At 49.1% G+C, this 14,843-nt stretch overlaps 1 protein-coding gene across 1 annotated transcript in view; it reads left to right on the forward strand.

Annotated features, from left to right (window-relative positions):
* Positions 1–14,843, forward strand: part of KIAA0319 (KIAA0319 ortholog) — a 104,776-nt gene that overhangs the window by 89,315 nt on the left and 618 nt on the right. Inside the window, 6 exon segments of the mRNA XM_042985405.1 lie at positions 842–980; positions 1,559–1,697; positions 4,860–5,002; positions 6,681–6,803; positions 9,200–9,290; positions 12,380–12,471. Coding sequence (XP_042841339.1) covers positions 842–980; positions 1,559–1,697; positions 4,860–5,002; positions 6,681–6,803; positions 9,200–9,290; positions 12,380–12,471 — 727 coding nt within the window.

The following is a 14,843-nucleotide window of genomic DNA, read 5'->3' on the forward strand; positions in this document are numbered from 1 at the left end:
GTCAGCGAACTCGTCCTTAACCAAACCAGACCCAAGTTTTCAGCTCCTTGCCGACGTTTCTCCCTGTCAGATTCCTCCACCTCTTAGGGTATAAATGTAGGCACATCTTCATTCCTGCCATTGTTGGGACTTGAGAGACACAGGTTTGCTCTCGGAGATGCACCAAACAAGTGGTTGCAGGGGAGGAACTGAATGAGTCCCTCTGGACCCGACACTCGTCAGCCAGACGGTGGATCTTCTGCCTGTAACGGCTCTCGTCCCCTTTGGTTACCGCCCTCTTCTGTGAGCCAGTGCAGAGCAGGGGGCCTGGCATTCTTCTCTGGCTCTTTGGAGCCTCGAGCCTCCAGAGCAGAAATGATCTACTCCGGCTCTTGGGTCATTTGAGAAGGGGAATGTGATATCCTGGGGGGAGGCCCAAGAGGAGATGCTTGGAGAACTCTGTTTGGAGAGAAGGCCCAGAAAACTCCTCAGGGTGCTTCCCCCTGATTTCAACAGGTTTTCCCTCTGTTGCACAAAACGAATGATTTAGTAGTGACTGGACAGCCGTTGGTTAAGCGCAGCTCAGGAAGCACCGAGCGAGCGCTCCGTGTCCCCCGTCTTTTCTGCGGGAGAGCGCAGGGGCACCCCCATCTGCAGCTATCCCATCACCCCTCTTCCCTCCAGCCTGCCCCTTCACATCATGCACATGCCGGGGCGCCTGGGTGGCTCAGTCGGTTGAGCCTCTGACTTGATGTATCAGCTCAGGGCATGGTCTTGCGGTCGTGGGTGATCCCTCCTGGGACCGACAGAAGACCGGTCATTGGGAACTGACCATGGGCTCACGAATCGTGTGATTTTGCAGGATGCCATTGGTGGCTCTGACTGCATTGCAGCCCTGCAGCTTACCAATCTGGTGGAGGGCGTCTACACATTCCACTTGCAAGTGGCTGACAGCCAGGGGACCGCGGACACGGACACTGCCACCGGGGAAGTGCGGCCAGGTGTGCTCATGGGCTTCTGCCCCTGGGTTAACTGAGCTGGGCGGTCCCCTGTCGGGTAGCCAGGGCGGGACGCCCCTGCGGCCTCTGCTCCCGGCCAGAGCCACCTGGTGGCTGTCTCTGCACTTCATTGACCCAAACGGTCTCAGCCTCCAGACTCACAGAGGGGGCTTGGATGTGGCAGCAAATCTCACTTCGCTTTTGTTTTCCTGCTGGACACAGGGCCTCGGTGCTGGGAAGCGCGGAGGGAGGCAGCCCCGGTGAGGGGGCGCGAGGCCCGACCTGCCTCGTGCCCTGGGCAGTGTTCCCCATCCAGGCCTGGGGCAGGGCGTGCGGTGTTATTAGCCCCAGAGGCTGTGTAGGTAACTCTGATTGTCTTCCCGGAAGAAAACTGTCAACAAGGAAGACGTGCTCTCAGACAGCAACCCCTGTCCTGTTTGCAAAGATATATCCGGGTCCTGAAACGCAAGTGAGGAAATCACCAGGGATCCTTTTAAGCTCTTTTAAGCCTTTTAAGCTCTTCAAGCTCTCGTACAGCCCTTGCTCCCTCGATCGTCTTCCCTGTGTGCTGTCTTTCCCAGACCCCAGGAAGAGTGGCCTGGTGAAGCTGGTCCTGCAGGTGTGCGTGGGGCAGCTGACGGGGCAGCAGAAGGACATGCTCGTGAGGCAGCTGACGGCGGACGTTCAGGTCCAGAAGATCCAGGCCCACTCGGGTCTCAGGTGCGAGCCGCACACCAGCCCGGCATCGTGCCGTTCATTTCCTTTGCTGCTTCTCTGTTGTTTGCACGCGCTTGTACCACGTTCATACGCTCTTTTCCTCCAAGGGCAGCAGTGAGGACGACATCACTGCGGGTCCTTCCTACAAGTCTCAGTGAATGTTTGTTGACCAAGAACATTCTGAATGAAGGAGGTAGCAAACACCAGCAGGGACTGGTTGTTAGCTCTGCTATCTTCAGAGGGCATGCAAATGGCCTGGGGCTCTCACAGAGGATGTCTCATGGCCAGACTTCAGTCCTGCCCATAGTCACAGGACTGAGGCTTCTCTCGGTGCGAGAGGACCACCGATTACCTTTTCTGTCTTCTGGGAGCCCGGGAGGCTAAACTTTGGTCCTTTGTCTCCTATAAGATTTATGTATTTAATTGAGCTTTTATTTTTGAACTTTTATCCAATCTATGAATAATAGAATAGGGAAGGAGGAGAGAGAATATGGGAATGAAAACCTACCGTTCACAGTAAATCTATTTGCCAGTTATTGTCAGTCACTCTGTTTGGGTTTGTTTTCCAGATAACTAAAGTTTACTTAGAAAAATACCAAGTTAAAAAAAAAAAAACTTTATTTTTATTATAGAATTCTTTCAAAACAGATCACAGATCTCCCTTACTTACAAACTATCAACCACTGAACCAAACACATCTGGAAATCAACAAAACCAAACACTATTTCTCTGAAAGATCAACAAAATGGATAAACCTTTAGCTAGATTGGTTAAGAAAAAAGAGAGAGGACTCAGACTACTATAATCAAGAATAAAAGGCAATATTCCTACAATCACATAGAAATAAAAAAGATGATACCATGAACAGTTGTGTGTCAATAGATTAGTTAACCTGGATGAAATGGACAAAATCCTAGAAAGACACGACTGTAACGAAGGACTCAAGAAGATATTAGAATTTTTAATAGACCTATAGCAAGTGAAGAGAGTAAATCAGTAATCAATAACTTCCTATAAAGCCCAGAGTGATGGCTTCCCTGGTGAAGTCTACAAACCAGTCCACGAACTCTTCCAGAAAGTAGAAGAGGAGAGAACACTTTCCAACTCATTCTATCAGACCCGTGTTTACTCTGATATCAAAACCAGATGAAGATACTATAAGAAAACTACAGATCATTGTCCTTTATGAATATAGAAGCAGAAATCCTCTACAAAGTGCTTTGAAACTACATCCAGCAATATATTAAAAGAAGTAGACACCATGGACAAGCAGGATTTATCCCAGGCATGCAGGGTGGGTCAATCAACAAATGTAGTAAACCGTATTAATAAAGGACAAAAACCATATGATCATCTTAGCAGGCACAGAAGAAAGCAGTTGACGAAATCCAACAGCCTTTCATGATAAAAACTTGTAGGTTGATTTTGGGTCCCCTCAAAAGACACTTTTATGTCCTATCCTCTAGGGACCTGTGAGTGTGACCGTATTTCGAAATAGGGTTGTGGCAGATGGGATTAGTTGAGATGTCATATTGCTGTAGGGTGCCCTTAATCCAGTGTGACTGAGTCCTTATAAGAAGAGAAACAGAGACAGACACACGGGAAGGTCAGCATGTGATAACAGAGGCGGAGATTGGATTGATGCATCTATGAGCACGGAAAGCTGGCTGCCAGCGGCACCGGGAGTGAGAGAAAGGCCTGGAACATACTCTCCCCTGGAACCTTCAGAGAGAGGATGGCCCTGACTACACCTTGATGTTGAGCTTCTGGCCTCCAGAACTGCAAGAGAATAGATTTCTGTTATAAGTCACCCAGTTTGTGGTACTTTGACAGCAACCTTGAAAACTAATACAGATTTGAAGAGAAATTTCTCCAAAGAAGACATACAAATGGCTGACAAGCACGTGAAAAGATGCTCAACATCATGAACTTATCGGGAAATGTGAGTCAACACCCCTTTGAGACATCACTTCACACCCACTAGGATAGCTGTAATCCAAAAGACCGACCATAACAAAGCGTTGGTGATTACGTGGAAAGAGCAGAACCCTCCGCATTGCTGATGGGAATAGAAAATGGCGCAGCCACCGTGGAAGACAGTGTAGCGGTACCTCAAAATGCTGGATGCAGTTACCATATGACCTGGCAGTTCCGCTCCTGTGTGCCCAAGAGATGAGGTAAACGTATGTCCACGCAGAAACTTGCACGTGAACACGGACGGTAGCATTATTCATACAGCCAGAGTGGGTGCAACCTGAACGTCAGCAGTTGATGGATGCGTGAATTAAATGAGGTTTGTCCATACGGTAGACTGTCATTCGGCAGTAGGAAGGAAGTGCCGATCGATGCTACAACCTGGGTAAACACTGAACACATCCTGCAAAGTGGAAGAAGCCAGACACAAAATGCCTCGGGTGTATTTCATTCATAGCGAATGAAGAGTCAAATCCAGAGAGACAGAAAGTAGATTAGTGGTTGTCAGGGGCTGGAGAGAGGAGGGAATGAAGAATGACTTCTTAGATTTTTTTTTAATGTTTATTTTTGAAAGAGAGAAAGAGAGCCCAAGCAGGGGAAGGGCAGAGAGGGAGGGAGACACAGAATCTGAAGCAGGGTCCAGGCTCCGAGCTGTCAGCACAGAGCCTGACGCGGGGCTCGAACTCACGGAGTGTGAGATCATGACCTGAGCTGAAGTCCAAAGCTCAACCGACGGAGCCACCCAGGCGGCCCAACAGTGGCTTCTTAATGGGCGCAGCCTTTCTTCTTGAGGTGACGACAGTGTTCTGGAGTCAGATGGTGGCAGGGGATAGACCAGAAGCCACGAGTGATACGCTTTAGAAGGTGACTTTCACGGTAAGTAAATTCTACCTCCGTGAAAAGATAACAATGTCACCCTGTGCATGGGTGAGTCTGTTTGCACCCATATGCCTGTCACATTCCTTATGTAAAGATCTGTCATCAGGTGACCCCGTGGCTCTGCCACTGAAGAGCCTTCATTTGTAAATGCAAACAGGTCACTTCCTCGGCCCACAAGACGCGTCCCACCCCCCTGCCAGACGACGCAGCTGTGACAGTGCCCCTTCTCACAGGTCACATGGCCGGCGTGGACGTGTCCCGTCGGTCTCTGCCTGACCGCGTGGCTGTCCTCTCTCCTTGTCTCCTCGGCAGCACCGCGACTGTGTTTTCTGTACAGACCGGGCCGCCGTCCGCGGTTCTCGAAGCTGCCGACGTGGTGCGGGGTCTGCACAGACAGCTCCCTGAGGAGAAGGAGGATTTCTTGCTTTTCACAGTCTTGAGGGTTGACACAGCAGGTGCATTTTCCAGAGTCCCCGTGATGCAAATACTTGTCCGTTCAGAACTGTGCGGTGCTGGGCGAGACATGCGGTCAGATAAATGCAGCGAGATTCTCCCAGAAACATGAACAACTGCCCGTTGAGGTTAAAGCAACAGATTTCTTGGAGGAGAAGCGAGATCTGTTTCCGGTGTGACAGGACAGCGGTGAGGTCTCATAGTCTCTTTGGGCTGTGTGGGAACAAAGTCCAAAATTTATCTTCCTAATTAGAAATTAAACATTAAACCTAATTCCTCCAAGAATATCCCTACAGGATGATTCCTCTGGGGAGTATTCTAAAAGAATGACACTGGCCAGGCGTGGCTAAGTTTTGCTGGCACCGAAAGCAGCGTGGCGTGCGAGCATTTGCTCATGGGCGTCCGGAGACTTGTTTTGCATGTATCTCTCCAGGGCATTTCCTCCAGCACATCTGCCAACTGCTCTCTGTCTCTGAGGAGCAAGGGCTCATGGGTCAGTCGTTAAAACTATACTCTAGACAATGGTCTTTGTCAGAAATGTCGTACTTAAGCCGTCAGAACAGTGTTAAGGACAGAGAAGCATTATGGGCCGGAAAAGCTGCGTTCACATGGTTTTTTACCTTGGACATCGGGGTGGGGTGACGATGGTGTCCCATACGCCCCTGGAAGTGGGGGCACATGCTACGTGCCTTCCATTGTACCTCCTTGTCACAGTCCCTGGCTTCTGCCCTGTCCCAGCACCAGCCTGAATCACGGGTGTGGGTGCAAACGTGCTCTCTGTTCACGTTCTCTGTTACCTTAGGAGGAACATGACTCCCTCACGATCTGGGACGTGACCCGTCCTCTAGCAGGTGCCGAGGACTGTGAGCGTTACAAGGGACACACGACGTCGCGTCATAACACTTAGCTTGTGTCAGAGACGTGTCTGTGCGCGGTTGACGTCCTCAGTGCTGACATGCACTGACTTAATTTTTTTAATAATCCCTTCTTTCTAACTACGAAAGGAATATCTATCTGTTGTAGGAAATTTAGAATATCCAGAAAGGCACACACACAAAAAAATTAAAACAATCCTCTAGATTCTAGAGCCTAGAATCCCCTGTCTCTAAACTTAACTTTTGTTAATATTCTGATGCATTTCCGTCCAGTTCTTCCATCTCCAGAAACCTGTGACACAATGAGGATAATTGGATAGATATTTCTAATCTGCTTTTAAACCTCAAACCGTACAATGACCATTTTCTCAGATTTTTTTATGATGCTCCCTCAGTAGGATATTTATGGCTGCGTGGTCCTTGATCCTGGATGTGGTCAACCCGTCCTGTGCTCATGGACTTTAAGGTTGACTTTAAATAATGCTCTAATCATAGGTAAGTTGTTGTGCACATCTCAGTTGTCTTCACTGGATGGATTCTTAGAATTTATCTTGCTTAGGCCAGAGGGTACTATGTCTCTGCTACATTTTTAAGGCTTTTGTTTCCTGGTACGGATTGGTTTTTTCTTTCCTTTCGTTTGCTTCCTGATGGGAGAGACTCCCTGGCACCCTCGCGGTACCGTAAGAGGCTCTCAAGTCAGCAAGATGCGTCCCTGCAGGGCCTGTGCTAGTGAAAGTCCACAGGAGGCGGGAGCCAGGACCCCCTGCCCACCCTAGTAGCCTCAGCCACCAACCCCTGTTTGCAGACTGCCTTCTGGAGTGCTCTGGCCACGGCCACTGCGACCCCGTCACAAAGCTCTGTGTGTGCTCTCCGCTGTGGATGGAGAACCTGATGGAATGTTACCTCCGGGACAGGGAGAGCGACTGTGGTGAGTTCTGTGGGTGCAGCTGTGGGTGAGGGGCGCCGGGTCGCGCCGTTCGGGAATACCAGAAATGTGTGCCCCGCTTTGCGGCTGTAGAATTCACCCTTTTCTCACCTGAAGCCGAGGAGTAGTGACTTAAGATCCTCCCCACCTCCCACCAGAGCAGGTGTGCTTAGGTGTTTCCGGAAGACTTCCGATGGGGAAAGTCACTTTGGCAGAGCTGATTTCGCAAACGACCCCAGCTCGGCTGAGACACTTGCTTTGGGCCACACGGGCCATTTTCAGGTCACACCCGCCGTGGTTTGGGCTCCGCTGGCGTTCTGGTGAAGTATCTCCGAAGGACAGAATCTGGCCTTCTCTTCCTGGATGTCTGGCTGGGCAGGCACCCAAAATTGGAGCCACCTTCTTAGCTGGCCAGCCTGGTGCCCTCAGGTCTCCTCTGGGGAGGAAACTATGTTAATGACAGTCGATTTCTCAGGGTAGTTCCGTTGCCTTGGAGATCCAGATGGACATATTTGGCAGAAAAATTTGAAAATAGTCAGCCCTTGGATCATTATTCCAAAGAGCAGGTATAACACTTAATGGAATTAAGCCTGTGTCTTTGACCCCTTGGTTTCTCTGCTCCTGAATTGCCACTGCCGAGCTTTTTACACTGGCATTTGCAATGATGTGGAAGGAATAGAGATCAGATAGTTTCTGAGTTGCTGCCTGGCTCTCTGAAAAGTGTCTGCATGTCATAGGCAGCCCCACAAATATGTTATTTGCTTTATGAAAACCAAGTCAGACCTACTTTGGGGGGAGGGTTGTGTTTCTTGTGCCTATTTTGACACGCCATACCTAGGTGTCTGTGGCACTATTTTTTTTTAATATTTTTAATGTTTATTTTTGAGAGGGAGAGAGAGACAGAACACGAGCAGGAGAGGGGCAGAGAGGGAGACACAGAATCTGAGCAGGCTCCAGGCTCTGAGCTGTCAGCACAGAGCCTGACACGGGGCTTGAACTCACGAACCATGAGATCATGACCTGGGCTGAAGTCGGCCGCTTAACCGACTGAGTCACCCAGACGCCCCATGCAGCATTACTTGCCGGGGTCCAGCCCCAGCAGCTCCAGGGGTTCCCGAAGGATGAACGGCGTCACAGAAAATAACAAATGGACATAGACAACAGCAGTGGGTTCGGCTGGCCGCTTTATTGTGGCAAACGTGGCATTATGTTGGTTAGCAATTTCCTTGTAGCTGCGTCATCTGTGTTTCTCGGCGTTGCCTAATTCTAAAAACATTCCTTTGTGTAATCACCCACTAAGGAACAATATCTATTTTCTTGTAACGTTCCCTTGTGCCCTTTTGCTTATTGATTAATTTCTTCATATTATTTTCATTATGTATCTACATTTGTCTATAAAGCATTTGCTTTGCTATTTTCATGAAAGGTCATCTAGCTCTCAACACTGCGAGTGGAACGTTTACAGGGATAGGACTTCTTAATTGTTCCTTTGAACCATTTGCACTACAAGGAACAAAGGTATTCGCTTTGGTCTGGGGCGCTGGAAGGGAGCCAAGAGGGCCCTGGGAACCCATGCTTAATGCATTCCCAGAGAAACAATGTATGCCTAGGAACTAATGAACCATTCTGTACCTTAACCCACCAGGTCCAGTTATCATCTGGAATGCCTCCTGGGGGCCAAGCGGGCCTAGGGGTTGGAGTAACTTGTATCCATAGATACCTTCCTTTGTTGCCGGAGTGGGGATTTCGAACCCATTTGTCCCCTCCTTGGCTGGGAAATATATGGGCCCATCCTTCCTTTAGGTAGAGAAGTCTTTATAGGGGGTGGCAAGGGCTGGATGTGGGGCCGCACAATTTCCCCGCGGACAGTTTCTTTCCCCAGTGGTTCTTTTCCCGGGGGGCCCGTTGTGGGCAATTCCCCAACTGACAATTCCCCAGGTACTTTCATTGGTAGGGGGGCTGCCCTGACCAACGCTAAGGTCAAATTACATAAAAGCGGGAGCACGAGAAGCTTCACTTGTACTTGTACTTGTGGGCCACCCTGCAGTCCCCATCCGTCCACCGCCCGGGCCCTGCCATCAGGCTGGTTCGATAGCTCGGCTTCCGGCAATTACTTCTTAATTCATTTGTTTTTTTCAGATAATTCTGACCTTAAGTCAGCATGAAATATGCTCCATGAGGTCCCCGAAGCGATTGGACAAAAGTAGGGTGCTTTCATGTTATTCTTGATTTGTATTTGACCTTGCTTATGCTCTGCCACTGGCTTCATGAGGCGTGATCACAGGCCACAGATGGCCTGTGCCTGTAAGAACTCAGAAATATTCTTTGTGAATCACTGAGAGAACATTGTTCTGAGAGTCGTACGTAACCACGTCCACTCTGGGTTTCTTGTTTTTCAGAGTAGAGTATAGTCTCCGTAACCTCCGTGGTTCTCACCCTTCTGACACTAACAGGGGGCTTGTGCTGGCTTTGTATCTCCTGCTGCAAGAGGTACCTGGGCTGCTTGTCTGTCAAGACACCTCATCAAACAGGACTTGATAGCTGGAGTCGCTTTTGCTGGGCTTTGTTCAGCTGCTGAACCATACGATAGCCGCATTTTTTATGGGACAAACTAGACTTTAAAAGTCCTTTATAGGAGTGCCTGACTGGCTCAGTTGGTGGAATGTGCAACTCTTGAGCTCAGGGTCGTGAGTTCAAGCCCCACATTGGGTGTGGAGACTACTTAGAAAAAATCCTTTATGAGGCGCTGCCCCGCACAAGGCGTATGTGCCCAGATAAATGGAATAATGGCAGAGGCAGCTTCTTATTTCCTAGAAGGTTCAGCAATTTTGTATCCAATCTCATGTTGCTTGGTGTCCTCTCACATTGTGTTGCATTCTAACACTCCCGGAGCAGCCTGACTGATCAGCCAGCCCTCAGGAGAGTTAGGAGTTCTAGAACACTCAAGCAAATTTAGATTTTGATTCTTTTGTGTGAAGCAACAGTAGAATCTATCTGAGTTCTATTTAATAGATGCCAAACTTTCATCAAGGCGATGTGATCACTAAAGAGAAGCTTTACTTCAGGTTTTTCTTTCTTTTTCCATGGAGCTGACCACTGAGAAGGCGGTGAGCTGCCTCATTGACTGAATCTTCCAGAACTCTGTGCCCAGCCCTGTGTGAGGGGATCTGTAGAGACAGTGATTAACCAAGTCCTTAGAAGACAGTGTGGGATGACCCAACTTCCTATACGAAACACTAAATGCTCTCCAAGGGAGATATGATTTTAAAAAAATGCGTATCATAAATAATACTTTTTGAAACCACTTCCATTATCTTGGTTTTATTTGTGATTACTTTCTCAAAGGTGAGGCTGGTGAAGGGGGGTGGGGTAGGTACAGGTATTCAGAGGCCTCAATCCCATAGTAAAACTTCTCTGTGTTATGCCCAGAATTCGTGATCCCCAAAGACCACTAGGGAGCCGAGTCCGATGCAAAAGCAAAAGAACCTTTATTCGAGCTAGCTCGAGCTCAATCCCCTACCTGCACCGACGCAGCGGTGAGATACCAGGGAGAGAGCGAGTTTCAAAAGCACAAAGGTTTTATAGGGGTCTAGGGGCAGTTGGTGAGGTAATGGCTGTGGCCTCAGCCGATTGGCTGGGGAAGGGTCGTGGCCTCGGCCGATTGGCTGGGGAAGGGTCGGAGACCTGTTACGCAGGTCGCTGGGCGTGTTTTGATCAGGAAGTTTGAACGGGTGAGCGGGAGGTTACTCAAGGGGAGGAGGTGCGGTCTGAGGTTTCTGTGATTTTCCCGGAAAAGGGGTCATGTCGGGGACATAGTCACTCTAGGTGGAGAACACAGAACAAGGTGGAGTCGGCCGGCGTAGGCCCGCCCTTTCACTCTGAAAGTTTTAAAAAATACAAATTCTGCAGTTTTGTGACATATCAAGCAGATATGGTCATGATAAAGTGGTTGACTGTGACCATTTATTAAGTATCTGCCATTGTGATGAGTGGCTCTGAGTGCTTTACATACATTTCCCAATCCTCCCACCAACTGTATAAAAAGGGACTGTTTTTACTCCCATTTTACAGGTGGGAACATGGAGTCAGGACGCAATCAAAAAATTATCTCAGAGTTGCCCAGCTAGCAAGCACTAAATCAAGGATTAGAGGTCCAAGGTCTTGGTCACCAACCAATCAGAAAAGCTGATTCAGTGCCACAAAACTGTTCTCAGCACACCTTCCCATGGCTTTGAAGTGTACTTTCAAAGAACCCCTGCAGCTTAGGATGACGCACACCCAGTGGTTTTCATGCCTTGTGAAAAAATGAAAAACCGGGTTATTGCTAATTAGTTTTGGGGGATCTGTTATATTTCTGGTTTGTTTGTTTGTTTGTTTGCTTTTCGTTTTGTTTTCTGGTTGCTAGTTTATGTTGCCTTTTCGTTCTACATTTTGGACATTCCAGGCTAGTATAGGTTCAGGGGAAAACATGTGCACCTAGGCTTTTCTTTCTTTCTCTTTCTTTCTTTCTTTTTCTTTCTTTCTTTTTCTTTCTTCTTCCTTCCTTCCTTCCTTCTTTCCTTTCTTTCTTTTTCTCTTTCTTTTTCTTTTTCTCTTTCTTTTTCTCTTTTTCTCTTTCTTTTTCTCTTTCTCTTTCTTTCTTTCTTCTTTCTTTTCTTTCTTTCCTTCTTTCCTTCTTTCTTTCTTTCTTTCTTTCCTTCTTTCCTTCTTTCTTTCTTTCTTTCTTTCTCTTTCTTTCTTTCTTTCTCTCTCTCTTTCTCTTTCTTTCTTTCTTTCTCTCTCTCTTTCTTTCTTTCTTTCTTTCTTTCTTTCTTTCTTTCTTTCTTTCTTTCTCTTTCTTTCTTTCAAGTTTATTTATTGTGAGAGAGAGTAGGGAGGGCAGAGAGAGAGGGAAAGGGAGAGTCTCAAGTAGGCTCCAAACTGTCAGCCTAATCTTGGAGGCTTGAACTCAGGAACCCCTTGAGATCATGACCTGAACCCAGATCAAGAGTCGGACGCTTGGGGCGCCTGGGTGGCACAGTCGGTTAAGCGTCCGACTTCAGCCAGGTCACGATCTCGCGGTCCGTGAGTTCGAGCCCCGCGTCAGGCTCTGGGCTGATGGCTCGGAGCCTGGAGTCTGTTTCCGATTCTGTGTCTCCCTCTCTCTCTGCCCCTCCCCCGTTCATGCTCTGTCTCTCTCTGTCCCAAAAATAAATAAAAAACGTTGAAAAAAAAAATGAAAAAAAAAAAAAAAAAGAGTCGGACGCTTAATTGACTGAGCCACTCAGACGCCCCTCCAGGTTTTTCTGAGTGAAGAATTACGAAGAAAAGCTTGTTGTGCAAACACACAGGTGCTGAGGATTCCTACCAGGGGCCTGGCCCGAGGCTCAGCCGGGAGCCTGCAGTCACGTGGGTGCTGGTGGCCGTCCTGCTCCTACGTTTCCCCAAGATGCACGGCGCACTTGAGTCCGCTGAACCCAGACCTGGCCATGTGTGCACATCATTCGTACAAGTGCGGACTCTTCATTCCTCCACGTGTTTGAGTTCCTGCTTCCCAGTTCCCTGAGAATCTGACCTGAGCTTTTCCCTCTTCCTCGCAGACGAGAGAGGACTGAAATAAGGAAGAACACCAGGTACACCATCCTGGATAACATGGATGACCAGGACAGAACGGAGCTGAGGCCCAAAAACGGTAAGGCGGGCTCCAGGCGGGCACCGTGAAATCATCGGATCCAGACGTTTGCCTGAGAGTTACCTTGGGGACGGGGGGAGCAGCAGGCTGGGGCTGGCACTCTACTTGGGAAGGAAGGCTGAGTCTGGGCTTCGCCCACACCAATCCCGAGGGTCTGTGACCGGGAGGTGTGTTGTGTTCTGAGTTGCACGAAAGTGTGGTGAAGCGCTCTGAGGCCTTAACCGGTGAGGGACGTGAAGTGCCTGGTACCAGCTGGGCTCCCGCCCGGGGACTGCGGGCAGAGACTGCTCCTCAAACACATGTCCCGACAGGTTTTTCCTCCTCGTGCTGGGGGCGTGGGGCATGGGATGCCGTTGCCCGCCAACTCGTCTCCCACACGCTGTGCCTGCCCGTCTGCTCCCTGAGAAACGCAGCAGAATAACACGTGGGCTTCAGCGTCAGGCCTTTCTGTTAGCGGTTAGCCAGATACGGACGAACACGAAGCTTTCCCAGAAAGTGGACTTTCTTCACAAAGTGAACAGACCCCTGTGCTTAGAACTGCCTCACCCCAGTTAGCTTTCTGATTCCCCTGCATTAACTCCTAGAGACTCAGTAACCCTTCTCTGGCCCCCCGAGGCTGCTTAGCACGGATTTTGTCATAACTACATTCCTACAGAGGGACATAATCACTTTCAAAGTCGCGAGGTGCAAAACGCCCATGATGAATTTTGAGTGCTTACCCTGCGGCCCAGCAGGTGGGGGAACAAAGCCCAGTGCCCCTCTTTATAGGCACTGACAGCCCAGAGAGGGTGACCGTGTCGGAGCACAAGACCTACCAAAGCACGGACGATGCCCCAGAAAGACTGACGGCCTACAGAGGGTGGTTAGCGACTTTGGGGGGCAGGCTTCATGGGCAGTGTAGACGATCGCACACGCGGTACCTGTGTGTGTGTTCACCATTTATATCACGTCATTTATTAGAAGGCAGCTTTGTACCTAAGAGCGCAGAGTGCTTTCCACTTGGATTATCTCAACCACCCTGCTTCTCACGTGCACCTGTCCTTCTGACCTCCCCATTTCTATGCAGAGAACCCCCATACTTGTTATTACCAGGCTCTGAGCCCCAGTTGCTGGTGCTTGGTCAGGAGTGCCTTGTTCCCGTGCCACCCACCCTCTTGCCTAATCTCTCGTCCCTCCGCCCACAGCGTCGTTACCACCCTGCAGACCCTTCTAGCCTCCCCTCTGGACTAAGAGCACGAACGGTAATCATGAATTTCCTCTGTACTGCACCCTGTTCAGGCACATCACCCATTTAATTTCTCCCATTTAATATCACAATAGCTCTGTGATGGATGTACTATGATTATCCCCATTTCACAGAAGACGAAACTGAGACACAGAAAAATTTAGCCACCTGCCCGAGTAACAGAGCTGGCAAGTGCCCATGGTGGGCTGGGCCAGGCCGTCTGCTTCTCCCAGTATTTCTGGGGCCTGTCTGCACACCCCATGCCTCCCTTGTCCTCCTGTCCAAAGCCCCTACTCCCCTCATTGCATCCTCTGTGAAATATCACCAAAGCAACACCAGTGCATGCTTACCTCTTACTGCTGCGTGTAAGATGTATTTTTAAAACTTCCTTACCTGTTTTCAACCATCTTCTCATGAGTCTTTGTCTTAAACCCTTATCTAGACACTGTAAACTCTCTGAGAGCAGGGATCAGATCTTATACCAGTTCTGTTTCTTATTTTGACCCCAGCAGTCACATATTCTACCAAAAATATTCAATTGAACCAAAGAGCAAAATCATGAGAGTTTTCATTGAGTGCTTACCAAATACTAAATACTGGGCAGCAACTTCACACGCACTGTTTCATTAATCCTCACCATAAATCTGTGGAGCAGAGGTGCCTGGGTGGCTCAGTCAGTTGAGCATCCGACTTCGGCTCAGGTCATGATCTCGCGGTTCGTGAGTTCGAGCCCCACGTCGGGTTCTGTGCTGCCAGCCCAGAGCCTGGAGCCTGTTTCGGATTATGTGTCTCCCTCTCTCTCTCTGCCCCTCCCTCGCTCATGCCCTGTCTCTCTCTGTCTCAAAAGTAAATAAACATTAAAAAAAAAAACAAACGGTGGAGTAGATGCTTTGTGGTCTCCCAGTTTTTAATGGAGAAGGAGACTGAAAGCCCAGAGAGGTTAGGCATCTTGTCCAGCATCACGCAGCTGGTGTCACAGCTTGGGCTCAAGCTCAGGTGTGACACAGCCCACGTCGATGCTCACTAGGAACCCCAACTCGTGCAGTGTTGTGAGTGACGCTCTGAAGGTGCAGAGAGCACAGCTGGGTATGTGGGACCTACAGCCGGAATGACAGCTGAGAATGGAAAAGCCGTTTCCCCCAAGATG

Source organism: Panthera tigris, chromosome B2 (assembly GCF_018350195.1).
Source record: "Panthera tigris isolate Pti1 chromosome B2, P.tigris_Pti1_mat1.1, whole genome shotgun sequence".
Taxonomy (NCBI): Eukaryota; Metazoa; Chordata; class Mammalia; order Carnivora; family Felidae; genus Panthera; species Panthera tigris.